The sequence below is a fragment of the Penaeus monodon genome, chromosome 7, assembly GCF_015228065.2.
Source record: "Penaeus monodon isolate SGIC_2016 chromosome 7, NSTDA_Pmon_1, whole genome shotgun sequence".
NCBI classification, from domain to species: Eukaryota; Metazoa; Arthropoda; class Malacostraca; order Decapoda; family Penaeidae; genus Penaeus; species Penaeus monodon.
In genome coordinates, this window is record NC_051392.1 from 52,076,603 (window position 1) to 52,090,628 (window position 14,026).

The following is a 14,026-nucleotide window of genomic DNA, read 5'->3' on the forward strand; positions in this document are numbered from 1 at the left end:
ACAGGAAGCACGTTGACAATGTTTCTCTCTCACTCTCTCACTCCCTACTCTAATAATTGTTCTGGTCCCTCCCCTTTCCTCCCAAGATGTTTCTACATATCCCCCACATCTACCCCCTACCCCTCCCAATCAAATTCCTTTGACATTCTAAATCCAGACACCCCCAATCTCCACCACTCTTCCAATCACTACCCTTCTTCCTCCTTGCCCAACTCATCACACAAGACAGCTAAATTCTCAATCCTATCTTCTACCCCATCCTCTCCATCAGCCTCTCCCTCCACCCCTTAAACATGTCCCCTCTTCTCCCCCCATAAGAAAACCTTTTTTTCTCAGACCTGCCCAACCGACTTCACTACAGAAACTCTAAGAAACATTCAAAACTATCTAATCATGACCCATCCATCCTCCAGCCTTTCTACTCCCATTCCCTCTACACTCAAAGTAACTGCAACATCCATCATCATCCTACTCATGTTCCCCCTATACCCCTTCCTCACACTCCCTCCCAACAAATCCCACTCCCTTATGCTTCAGATGTATCATCCTTTCTTCCTTCCCCATTATCCCTCCCACTTCCCTTGGATGTGACCCTTTGTCACAGCAACCCCTTTCCCTGGATTCTCTCCATCCTGACCTTCTCCCAGAAACTGTTAGCTAATTGCCCTTAAACTCCTCCCTCCTCTGCTAATCCCTACCTTACCCTATGGACATCCTTGCAAAATCCCACACCTCTTCCTTTGACAACTTTGATCTAATAATCCCTACCTTCCAGAACTGCTATATGACCTCTGACTTAAAGCACATTTAATCAACTAACCCCCCCCCCTCCTTAACCCTTTTCCGACAGGTAGTATTCATAGTGGCCCGGGCCTCGCTGCCGGGGGCTTATATCGTCGCCCTAAAATGCGCGACCACTCATGCCAAATACCAGTATCCCATGCCGTTTCTTCGTAATACTACAAGCATATGTTGTATTTTCAGTTTTCATTATTTTTTAAAGTCTCTACTTGCCAAACTTCCTGATAAATCGAGACTGAAGGGTATTTTTGTTGTTATATAGACTCCATAATTGATCATTATTCAGTCTATAGTCCGAATAAAATAAGCAGTGTGCGGCACCATGAAGTTGAAATCGTCGGTTTGTTGCTTTTTTGTCGTTTTGTTGTTGTTTTGTTGTTGTTGTTGTTGGTTGTTGTTGTTGTTGTTGCATGGTAAAAATGAGAAAGTGTTAAAACCGACTTAATCACACTTTCACTGGTAGAAAAATAATCTTTTGCCGTGATTGTAACAAAAAAAAACAAAAAAACTCATGGCGTGTCCATACATACACTATGGCATGTGCGTACGTGCCCCCGGCAGATGGTCCCGCCATGCCATGGCATGTGCGTATATGCCACCTGTCTGCAAAGGGTTAACCTTATTCCATCTACAGGAAATACTTATAGCACACTTCTTTTCAATGCCATGATGCTAAATAAGTACTTTGTTGGCTGCAGATAAACATCATATAAATATCTCTTCTTTTTTTTATTATTATTATTATTATCAGAGGAAATAATTCCTTACATAACTGAAAAAGATTAGAAATGAGCCTAGTAACTCTGTCAACCTTCTTTCGTATAAACAAAATGACTACAAGGATAAGTACACTGAATAGAAACAGCCACACCACATCAACAGTAAACATTTTATGAGGAAACTAAGTTGAAAATAAGATGATTCTGCACACACGCAAACAATCCTATGAACATATACACATTAACATGGCCAGGGAAAAGTTGATAATGACAGATGTCAAGCAAACTGTTGAAGAAAAAAATGATGTTTCATATAATCTACTGGGCAGTAATCTATACCAAAAAAAAATAACACATGCTGTTTTTAAGCAGGAATTATAGAAGTAATGAAAAATATTTGATTTGTAATAAATGGGAAGTCAAAGGAGCCCTGTATGTGGGAAACTATAAAGGGTGTACTAATTATTATTATTTCTAAAAAATTAAATAAATGGAGATACACTCCTTCAAAAGTAAAAATTAATCAAATAGGCCCAAGCACTTTATTTCACAAACCACTAATTTCATGGCCTCCAGTTTTCTGAAAAAGACCATACAAATGCAGAATCTTATAATTTGAACCTCCAAATATAGTTCACTAAATAACTGTCATGAGAGCAATATTTCAAGAGGCACTGTTTGAAGCCTATGCACTAAGCAAGATCTCATAGGCTTGCTTTTTAATATTAAATTAATTAACTTACATAATGTTCATCTGAATAGTAAACACTGAACATCATCAAAAGATAAACCAAACTTGCTCTTCCCATTTGTTCCTGTACACATAATTTATATCATAGCAGGATAGGAAACTGTCCTCAATCATCCTTCTTGGACTCTTCAGCACCACTTGCTTTCTTCAACTGCTCCTGGAGCTTTGCATGTTCTTCAAGCATGCGGTCATATTCACGGCCAACAGCTTCAGCTTGTTTCAGAGCAGCATCTCGTTCTGCTTCCAAGCGATGCTTGTCTATGAGAGGAAGGGGAGGAACGAAGATTACAATATAGTTAAGTGTAATCTTTGTTTTCATGGCACGTGTATGCAATTACTCTATTGGCTGATTTTATATAGTGCCTAAATGACAAGTATATTCAGATGCAGTTAAGTAATTTATAAACACAAATTACTGCTCATTTGATGAATATCCCTCCCAAAACCACAAATGCTTTTACACTCCTATAAGGACTCTCTTACTCTCACTCATTCAGCCTGCCTTTGAGCTGCTGCCTGCTTCTTTCAATCTGAACTTTCTATAAGGTCAGTAATTACTCCTATATTTAAATTAGCAAATATATTTAAGCTACATGGAGCTGCACGGCCCAATTAAAATATCTATTTATGGAGTATTTTTTACCTGACTAACTTGTTTTTGTGATCTAGCAGATAATATAACGGATCCCCCCTTACATAAAAAATAGAAGAAATAGAGGGAAAACTTACCTTCCTTCAATTCTTTTATTTCATTTGAGACATTAGCTTCTTTCTGCTGATCCTCTTCCTTGTCAGCCTTGTCTTGCTTTAGAAGCTGAGCTGCAGTCTCAGAGGCTGTCTTGGCCTGCTTAAGGGCAGCATGTCCTTCCGCCATTGCAACAGCAAGGTTAGAAATAAGTGTCATCAATCGTTGCAACACCCTGAAGAATGTATTTATTGTAATAAGTGGCTTTCTTAAGGAAAAAGGTGAGACAGTTATTTTGCATCACAAAGATTTTACAAACTTTCTATTCTAAACATTAAAATGAGAAAGGTTTAAAAAAGCAGAAGAATGGAAAGACACAATGCACAAACTTTTACCAAAAAGTGAGACAATCCTCCTGGATTTCAGGCCTGACCTGAAGATGAAATTCAGGAGGATTCTGAAACTGCCTGGCAATATGTAGTGCTATGAAGCACACAATTTCAACCAAATGGGCTGTGCCACAATACCTGTATTCCTTGTGTGATACAAATCCACAACAGTCCTAAGAGGTGGTATGCCTAGCAGACAACATTCCCATTGCTGACAAACACATTTAATGGACAAAGCATGAATAATGCCAAGGAATGTTTTTACTTGTATTTTACTTGTATTTTATAAATTATTAAACTTCACATTAGATGTTAAATATGAAACAAGAAAGCATGATTCCTGACTCATAAGGATAGCTGCAAGACTAATAATAGACATATGTTATATAAAACTAGCACATGGAGTCTCTGTAAATTTAAAGCACGATAACTTCACATTGGTCAATTTATATTTGAGTGACACTGCACTGCTACAAATCATTTCATGCAAGTGTATGTTTGTAGCACACAATCAAGGCTCTTGTTTCCCTTTTCAGTATCTTTTGTGCACTGTGGATTTTTCTTAAAAAAAAAAAAAAAAAACATGCACATATGAAAGAAAAAGACTATTTCTTGATATTTACACCCAAAGAAAAAGGGAGAAGCCAGAGATGTAAAAGTTGCGCTGGGCACGGAAGAGCCTCATGTGAGCCTGCATTTCAGCATCCAAGTGATACCCATGATCACCTTTTTGTTGTTCTGACAGTTCATGGCTGTATTTCCTCATCTCACGGATGGCATCTTGATTAAAAGAAAGTGGGTCAGGTATACATCAGAGTTCAAAACTGTTTTACCAGAATCTCTATACATTCAAGTCAAAATCTCAATGAAACATGTCCTACATGTTAAATGTATCTTCCTTACCTAAGAAGAAAAGACTCAAAACACCAAGGAACACCTTGAAGTATATATGTGACATGTTTCCAATGCTTCTCAGAAACCGTGACTTGAAGATGGAGTGCCATCTGTAATGGTTAAAAAAGAAATAGAGTACGAGTTTAAATCTAATGTTCTACTCTTCAAAAACAATGAAGCACTTGAAAACTTAACCCTTCTAACATCTACCCTTAGCCCTTATCTGTATTTTAAATGTATAACAATTTCTTGGTGATATTATTTCAATAGAGAAGTAAAATACACATTTACCTCTGTGGTGAAATGATGGGTATTAGCAGAAAGATGGTGACTGCTAACTCCACATACATAACACCTGCTATTAAAGTCCACTGGATACTCATCTTGCTTCACTTTTTGTTCAGATACCTGTGAACACAGAAAATGCAATGTGTACTTTAGTACATTAAAAAGGAAGTTCTCTGATTAAAGGGTATACAGCTTTTGCAAGGAGAGTATCACTTATTACAATATTTTCATGAATGATAGAAGTACCCTTAACCTCCTGAAGGATCATTTGGCTTCTTAGGCTCAGCTGTAACACCATTTCATAAAAACAAACAGTCACATTACTATAGCTCAAAATTTCCAAACATAAATATCATAGAGTTACAAACTACTAGAAACATTTATTTTGAAAACTCATTCTCTGACAAGTATTTATGTTTTTATATGCAAACTGTGACCTCTGGCATTCTCATTATTTTGAACAAAGCAAATTAAAATGTACAAGAGTTTATATGTTTCTTCAAACATTCTTGACAAATCAGCAATTGTGGACAGGTTCTACCTAATTCTGAGCAACTAAAAAAATCTGCCCATTCAAATAATATTCCAATTAAAGAGTACTATTTTCCCATTTCTTGTGTAATCCACGTGTCCTGACAGCAAAATCATTTGTTAGCAAGTGTGTAATTGTAGATGTACTAAATCTGCCTATGATTTTTACATTTCAATGTTTTTTTGTCTAATATACCCAGAAGTTGGCTTGGTATACTATTAAAGTGGTTGGTATTCCCTTAACAAAGCAATTTCTATTTCATCTTGTTGGTAAAAGTTTTGTTGAAAACTAATGGTGGCCACTGTTTCTTCAACAGTATTTTTCAGACAAAGGGAAACTACTGTAGTTTATATCCACCCATCAATCCCACCATAACCAATAAGGAACAGAAAAGTTCCAAGCTGTGTGTATGTACAGGTTGGGAAAACAAAATTACTTTTAGTTCTGTGATGCTGAGTTTTGCTCCACCTATTACATGAACTTGAGCATGACAGTGATGTATAATACTAAGCAGAAACAGAAGCAAGACTAGTGGATTAAGAAAGAAATGGGGAAAAATGACAGCAAAGACTTTAGTCATCTTTAGCCTGTGTAACAGACATCTTGAAGGCTCCATAAAAAACTTGTTTATGATCTTTGTTGGTAGGGATGATTTGACAAAACTTTTCATAATCTTAACTATGTCCTACCAGCTGCAAAAAAGGACTGACTTTTCAAGTTTCACAACAACAAATTATAGTTTCAGACATATTAAGATTTTCATTTTGCTCACCAGAAACAATATATTTCAGTGTCACATATCAAAAAAAAATATATGGTCCAAAGAGGACAAAGTTTCAAAAGTTACCCCATTTATTCTCATCTGCAAATGAAAATAGAAAACTATAAACATGGAAACAAGACAAATATAAAGCAAAAAATATATTTATCATGCAGAACAGTAAATGTATTTAGATGAGTATATATAAGTTACATAATAGTGCAGTGTGTGGAATATATGGAAGAGGGAACGACATGAAATTTACCAGGATGAAATATTCAACATTACATAATTACAATTTAACCCTCTATACCATCCATTAGCAATAATAAAGGGACAGAAGTATATCTGCATGACTGGCTCAGGAAACAGAGGGCCCACATGAGGAATGAGGATATGTGGAGGACATCATGTGTGGCTTGAGAAAACTTAGCAAACAGTAGCTGATATATTACTGGACACTACATACATCTCACTGACAATGGAAAAGTTATGCAGAATAAAAATCCACTTTCAGATACACTTACTGATCACACATGAAATGGCAAAGCATAATTCTGGTGTATCTTCTGAAAAAAATGCTACTTTTTATAACTATTTACTTAATAATAAACATTCAAAGCTTTCTTTTCTTTTCTTTTTTCTTTACAATACACTGATACTAAAGGGCACTTTTTGAGAAAATCCAAACGTTTTTAAAAAAAGGAAATGTCTTACCTATAAACAAATTTAACCTAATTAAGATGAACACAACAAAATAAACAGAGATACTTATAACAATTACTCCACATCATTCTCTTGCACATATATTTATGCGTGTTCAACAGCACTACTAGTTACCATCTTTAGTAATCTTTACTCAACCAACCAATAACTTCCTGGCTAATTTTTAAAACTCTTTCATTCAGACTTATATAATTTTTTTACTGTTTTTCCTCCTAGGAATATAAAAAAGGATAATTTTTTTATATAGTGGATGGCTGGGAACCAGTAGGGTGACACTTCTGGCTCTTGCAAGCAAAGAAATTCATTATGTAAAATTGATCACTATTTAAAGTTTATAAAAGGTATTTTCATGTCTCAAACCTTGTTGTATGAATGAAGGTAATAAACAGGATATAATATGCAACCAGAAAAAAATAAAATAAAAGGGAACAGTGTCCTTTTAGAGTCCACCTCTAAAAATGTAGAAATGTAGCTCTCTGTGATAACCTCATTGTGGGAACCAATATCTTATTTTCATGAATAGAGACGATTCATTTTTCATATGAAATCATAACTATCAGCATCATTATTTTCATATTAAATTTAAATGGAAAGCTTTGAAGTTTGTTCTCAAATAGGGCTTACAAAAAATCATCCCTGAAAACTAGTGGAATCAGAGATAGATGAAATCAGAGATACTTTTAATCTATGACATTTTCACTGTAAACTGAAAATAAAGCTTTCAAATTTGTAGTACACATATAAGTAAAATACATAAAAAGCATAAGGATAAAAAGTAAAAACATCATAATATGGTGTGTGGATGGGGTATGTGGGAGAGGAAAAGATGGTAGGGTTTGGCTGGATGAAATATGCCAGACAGTAATAGAATTATTAATTCACTTTCACTGCCTTCCATTCACGAGAAAAGGAGTAGAGAAACATGACTCTTTTTTCAAGAGAGGAAGGCCCACAAAGGGAATAGATATCCGAGGGTGTTTTTGTGGTTGTGACTGAAGCACGCCTGCTGAACAATATGATATATTAGGGGACACTTAACATGTTGATAATGAAAAGAGGAAAAAAGTTTCCAGCACATCCTGATCATCACAAATTGAACTATAGGGGTTAAATGATGCATTTCATATTTTGGTAATGTACACTTGATTATAAAAATGCCAACTATTAAGAAAAAAAATAGTTCTTGAAGTTTATTTATTAACAATAATCACATGACAATTTTCCCAAATCAACAGACTAATCATAAGAGCATTTAGTTTTACCTTGTGTAGTTGCTGCATTAGTTGTGATACATAAAACAGGAGGCTTATCTTCACATAAGAAGCTACTCTTTTCTCTATTCTACAGTACTAGAATATATGCGAGTGAAAAGTTTTATTTTCTGCTCTTCTATCCATTAAGGTAATGTTTACCGAGTGACATATGGCAGCATGAAACTAAAACTATACCTATATAGTTAATGGTTAGTGTGCTCCCCTCATGCAATAATTTATAGAATGATATATGAGAATATATGAATCCATAATGGTAATGTTTTAATTTCACACTACACCCAACCTTGCAATTACTATACCTTGTTTCAATTATTCACAATGTAATATGCATTAATATCTTGTTATTTTCTGGTGCAAATTATATAAATAAAAGTATTGATACTGCTTACAAAGTGACCACACCTTTCTGAGACTAAATTGCTATTACTCCAGCCACTCCTGGGGATCCACAAACATCACCCTATGATCCAAAAAATTTCTGGGGTAAAATATGAATAAACACAGAATTGGTCTCTATATTGTCTAATGCAGGGGGATATGCTCCCCGTGATCCAACCTCTTGAGCCCCACAACCCACACAATGGAAGACAAAGAATCCACCCTGTATTCATGTATTCTGTCCTACACTCTATCCTGCCGTAAGTGTGAGGGGAATTCACTGACTATTATATAGTCGTGATTGGTCACGTGAAGGTATTCTGAATATTTACCTTATTTTCTACAATTCTATCCATTACCAAGCAAAGTTTACCTTGTACATATGACTGTGAAACTGAAAGTATAGCTCTTTAACATCTACACAAAAAGATCGTTCTCAATCTCAATCAGATTCAAGCATAGGGTGCTGTGCATTAGCACATCTGCTAATATCAACCATTCACAAAAAAATAATAAATAATACCAGAAACTATGTATATATATATAAAAAAAAAAGTTCACCAAAGATAATAAACATTACAGTCTCGGTGGGGCCCACTAATATATATATAGTATCCATCCATCCATCATACATCAGTGCTCTTTCTTCTTCTTCTTCTTCTTCTTTCTTCTTTTATAGGGTTTTAAACACTTTTTGTCTATATCTCCTGAACCCTTTACTTGATTCCTCTTTCTTTATATATCATATCTATAATTTTTGTTTTTAGTAGGAATATTTTAGTATGTAGTACTTCTGATCTCGTAGACCATCAGTGCTCTCTGCTATAGTCAAACAATTAATGCTACACCTATGAAACGTAGCAGAATCTTTTCATGCTTCTATATATATAACTTAAACTGGGTTCCTGTTTATCTCCTTTTTTCTTTAAGAGTTTAGTTCAGCGCACCTGGTGACCCGTAAATTAAAATTAATTAGGGTTAATAATAACCCACGGTTATCATCATCACCTGATCGCTAAATATGGAGAAATGCTTAAATATGATTTTCGATACTAAAACCTCATGTACTGAAGTAAATTTCCCTGTAATAGAAGGTACAGCTACGTTCTAACATAGCTCATTTACGAGAATAATGTATTCCAGCTAAAAAATACACCATGACTCGAGCTTCCCAGCGTCTAGGAAGCTGAGTTACATATTCCCGTTTTGTTTCTTCTTGTACTTACTGTCACGTAGTCTTAATGCCTCTAACGTTCCTCTCGCCTCCCATAACGACTAAGAGCGTGACAGTAACCACATAACACAGAAGGAATGTGAAAAATAGACAGCCAATTCTTACCAATTCTATAAAGTACGTCACTCACGGATTACTACGGCCGCGTTCACTCACTCACACCAAGTATTCCTGCCAGTGATTCGTCCGGCTGCGATTGGTCGGGCGCGTCCGCCAATCACAGGCCGAAGATCCGGTTGGTGACTGAGTTTAGTCGTTCTGAACGCGACTCTTCTAAAAATTACTCGGGCCTGAGGTCGTTATGGGTTTCTAAGAGTGTCTTGTTGTTGGGTTTCTTCTAAAGAGATTATGGTAGCCCAACGACGTCTTAGCAAGCCTGACCCTAGCAATGATAACCCAAAATGTCATAATGCGCTTATTTATCTGAGGAAGTTTAAACAAATTGCAAGCTAGTTACAGTTTGCAATTAGCAGTGGCGTCTCTAGACTTTTTTTAATAGGTCTGTCTAAGCAGGGCTCTTATCCACGGGTGACATGCGCGCACGCACGCACACATACCCGCTCCCCCCAACTGATCTCCTAAGTAGAGTCGGTGAAATTTAGCAGTTTTACTAACAGACACAAAGGCCAAAAGGGATCGTGCTCGACTGGCCATGCCAAACAAAAAAACACTGATTTCCTCCAACATCCGATAATTTTTTCCTCAGTAGTGACCAATCTGTTGAGACTCGTGCTGTCATACTCACCTCTTGCTAATCTTTTAGGTCTGAAGAGCATAACTTGCGGTGAGGTTCTCCAGAAAATATTTAACATCTCTGAGCTGTATACTTGACTCCCTTCCAGATGACAAACAGAAAAATTAGGTTTTCTTTAAAATCTCAATGCTCGATTGTGACCAGGGAAATCAACACTCTTGCTACAATTATGTAGTCCAGACTGCCCTGAAGTTACAGGTTATACAGTGGTTCTTCCTTTAGGGTGGGTTAAGCCAAGGCTTCCATTGATGACTATCATCTCTGTAGTAAAGAGGCGTTGCCTGATACCTGCATGGACGCAGCGAAGTTGGGGTATGCAATGTAGGTAGTGGGTCGTCTGTTCCGTTCGTGAAAACGTAATATTTCCCGAAGTTGTGGTAACTGTAATGGTCCCCTTCACATCTTCCTACAATTAATGCAGTGTAAAAGGGCATCATCATTCACTTCATGCAAAAGAACACGACTACAGACTGTGTTTATCATGCGATAACTGAGCAACTAACCTTGACCTTAATGCTTATCAACACCCTGTATCTGTGGGAGACCGTTAAAAGTTATTCACAATTATCTCGTAAACTTAGTAACCTTCGTCCTCTTGGGAACATCTATATTCATTCCGGCAGGTTCATTTTACATTAGTCAAAGCCTGTATCTGAAAATTATTATAGAAGTAGAATTCTGCATACCTTGTGCCATGAAAGTCGCAGAGCCATTACCTTCAGTTTGGCTGCATGGGTCTCTATATCTACCCTACACATTATTCTTTCCTTAAGCGTGAGGTACGATGTTTCTCCCAGTGGGGAGAGAGAGAGAGAGAGAGAGAGAGAGTGTGTGTGTGTGTGTGTGTGTGTGTGTGTGTGTGTGTGTGTGTGTGTGTGTGTGTGTGTGTGTGTGTGTGTGTGTGTGTGTGTGTGTGTGTGTGTGTGTGTGTGTGTGTGTGTGTGTGTGTGTGTGTATCCACATAAGCTAAGATCTTACGTCCATTGGAAGGTGAATATTAAGGACTCTGATTAACAGGATGCTGAAGACTGAGGACTCCTCCGTGGTGTGTGCCATTTTTCATATAGTTAGTCCCAAGAACCTTACCTCTGACGGTCCTGTTTAAAAGGTAATCCACTGCCTGGCCGATAAGCTTAAACTATGACTCCAAAATGGCGAGAGGACTCACTGGAGGAAGCTGTTTCCTTAGTCCAGAGAGCTAATGAGCTATCTTCGTGGCAACCAGGATATCTCTGATCCTTTTCTGAAGCCCTATTGACCTTAGGAATGTTATGTGATCACATTTAGGTCATATATGGCTGACAGAATAATTTTGACTTTTCTTTAAGATTTAAAAGATATTCACTCTCCTGTCATCAGCGAACGTCTTCGTTTCCTGGAGGAAAATCACGACGAGGAGGAATCTTCAATCAGTTGGGGCAGGGTAGTCTGTTTCTTTGTGCCTTCATTCGATTTTCAGCTTCAGGGGATTAGTAGAGAAAAACCTTAGTAATAATGGGGAAAGACTCTGTGCAACTCAGATGCTGTTAAACCTATTCCCTTTTTCACACCCTACCGAATATTCCCCCTGTTTAGCCAAGAGCATTTTGTCATGAATCCGATTCTGAGGATCCCGGTCAATGTTCAAGGTTTAAAATTCGTTGGATATTGTTCACTCCAGGATATTGCGGAGTAGACCCTAAATTAGATGCCAATTTAACTGCATACACATCTGTATATACTGTACACACGGACACTTGTGTCATTATCTTTGCGACCGTGAAGATAAATGTATAGGGTGCTTCTCTTGTAATATTTACATAAGCAAACTTTACAGTTATTGCATTGTATTTTCCTGTCATTCTAGCTGCAAAACTGTAGGTTGCAACACTGATATGTAAGATAAGCTTGCCTTTTTTTTTTTTTTTTTTTTTATTATTACAGTAACCAAATCTTATAGAACACATCGGTACAGATTCGTGACAGTATGAAAACTTACAAATTTGTATTTTCTCTTTTTCGAGTACTAAAATATTCCTTTATCAACAAGTGATACTTGAAACGTAAATCTTGCAAGTCAGTCCGGTGACGGTCTGTATCGAACGAGTTTTCAATAGGTTTTAAACGACGAGTATCCATGACATGTAAATGTATATTATAAAATATTTATTCACTGAGTGTAAGTAAAAGTAACTTTCTGTATGTTCAGCTGTAGTTTACATTGTTATTGTCTTTGGAATTCTGAACTTCCAAGCTGAACAAAAATAAAGTTAAGCGAAGTATATTATAAATTTTAACCACCGCCTATATTTTGTACTAAACTATTTTTCTACATTTCTCGTTTTCGTTCCAACTACTTTCATTCCCTCTACTTATCAAAATTTGCTGTATAGATGCTCTTCTTCTTTCTTTGTATTTATTGTACTTTACTTGTAGACGTAATGACAGAGTGTGACAGGAACGTGTGATCATGACACATGAATGTAAAAATACGATCATATGAGTTGCACCCTCTTAATATACTTGATGATGACTAGTTTATGACTCAGTTTCAGCTGAAGGTTTGTGAATTGATTTACATAAATATTGTCAAATCATTGCACGAAAGTTGATGACAGAGAAAATGGAAATACAACTGCTTAATATCAGAAACAACTCAGAAGTTCAAGGCAATACCCGTTTAGAAGTTATCTATCGTCTAATTAAATTATATTGTTACTAATCTAATCGTACTATACTGTTATCGGATGCGGATATTCACATAGTTACATGATACTTATTGACGTGCATAGTATCCACAAGCAACTGTATTTATATTACTCATATACTGTAACAAAGGATAAATTCGTATCCGCTGCGTATCAGCAGAGCACAAAAGGAGTCATGTTCGCTCCATTGCACAGCCGAGTGGACACGTGATATGACAAATGCTTCTTTGTATAACGATTTCGTGGCTACTTCAAGCATCTACTCTATGTACCTAGATTGTTATCACTATTATTTAAAAATTAGATTAGTACACTATCATCATCATCATCATCATCACCACCACCATTGTTATACATATTATCGCCGTCATCATCATCATCAATTTTTATCATTATTACTAACATTATCATTATAATTGTTGTTATTATGATCATAATTGTTATAATTGCCATCATCACCATTGTCTTTTCTGTTATTGTTATCATTATCATCATCGTTAATATCATAATAATAATAATAATAATTATTATTATTATTATTATTATTATTGTTATTATCATTATCATCATTATTATTATTATTGGTAGTAGTAGTATCGTTGTTATTATCATTACTATAACTACTATTATCATTACTATTATAATTATCAGTATCATCATCGTTATCATTATCATTATTGTTATTCTTGTTGCCATTGTTATGATCGTTATCATTATTGTTATCAATATTATTATCGGTATCATTGTCATTATTATCAATATTATTACTGTTGCTTTTTATTATTAGTAGTAGTAGTAGCAGTAGTATTGTTATTATTATTATTCATTATTATTATTGTTGCTGTTATTGTTATTGTTCTTATATCATCAGTATTTATTATTAGTATTACTGTTAATTTTACTATCGTAGTTAATGTTATCATTACTATTATCGTTATATTTTTATTATTGTTATTAATACTGTTGTTATAATTATCATTATCCTTGTTGTTGTGATTTTGTTATATTTGTTGTTAATGTAAGTGTTACAATCATTATTGTTGTTATTCAAATTCCTGTTATTATTATTAACCATCTTAGGAGAACGCACGTGATGTAAAAAGCCATCCGGTGAGTATGCGAGCAGTTGTGCGTATTAGGTCCAGTGGTTGTGC

At 35.8% G+C, this 14,026-nt stretch overlaps 1 protein-coding gene across 2 annotated transcripts; it reads right to left on the minus strand.

Moving 5' to 3' along the window:
* Positions 1-1,533: 1,533 nt before the first annotated feature.
* LOC119575445 (B-cell receptor-associated protein 31-like) lies at positions 1,534-9,670 on the minus strand. Of its 2 annotated transcripts, none has more exons than XM_037923065.1 (6): positions 9,537-9,670; positions 4,531-4,647; positions 4,249-4,349; positions 3,969-4,125; positions 3,001-3,191; positions 1,534-2,529 (listed from the first exon to the last, which is right to left on the minus strand). In XM_037923065.1, exons 2-6 carry the CDS (start codon positions 4,620-4,622, stop codon positions 2,378-2,380), a joined length of 693 nt encoding a protein of 230 aa, XP_037778993.1. In that variant the 5' UTR covers positions 4,623-4,647; positions 9,537-9,670; the 3' UTR covers positions 1,534-2,377. The 2 variants fall into 2 exon arrangements, with proteins under 2 accessions (XP_037778993.1, XP_037778994.1); XM_037923066.1 differs by lacking the exon at positions 9,537-9,670 and adding an exon at positions 9,424-9,446.
* Between the last annotated feature and the right edge of the window lie 4,356 nt (positions 9,671-14,026).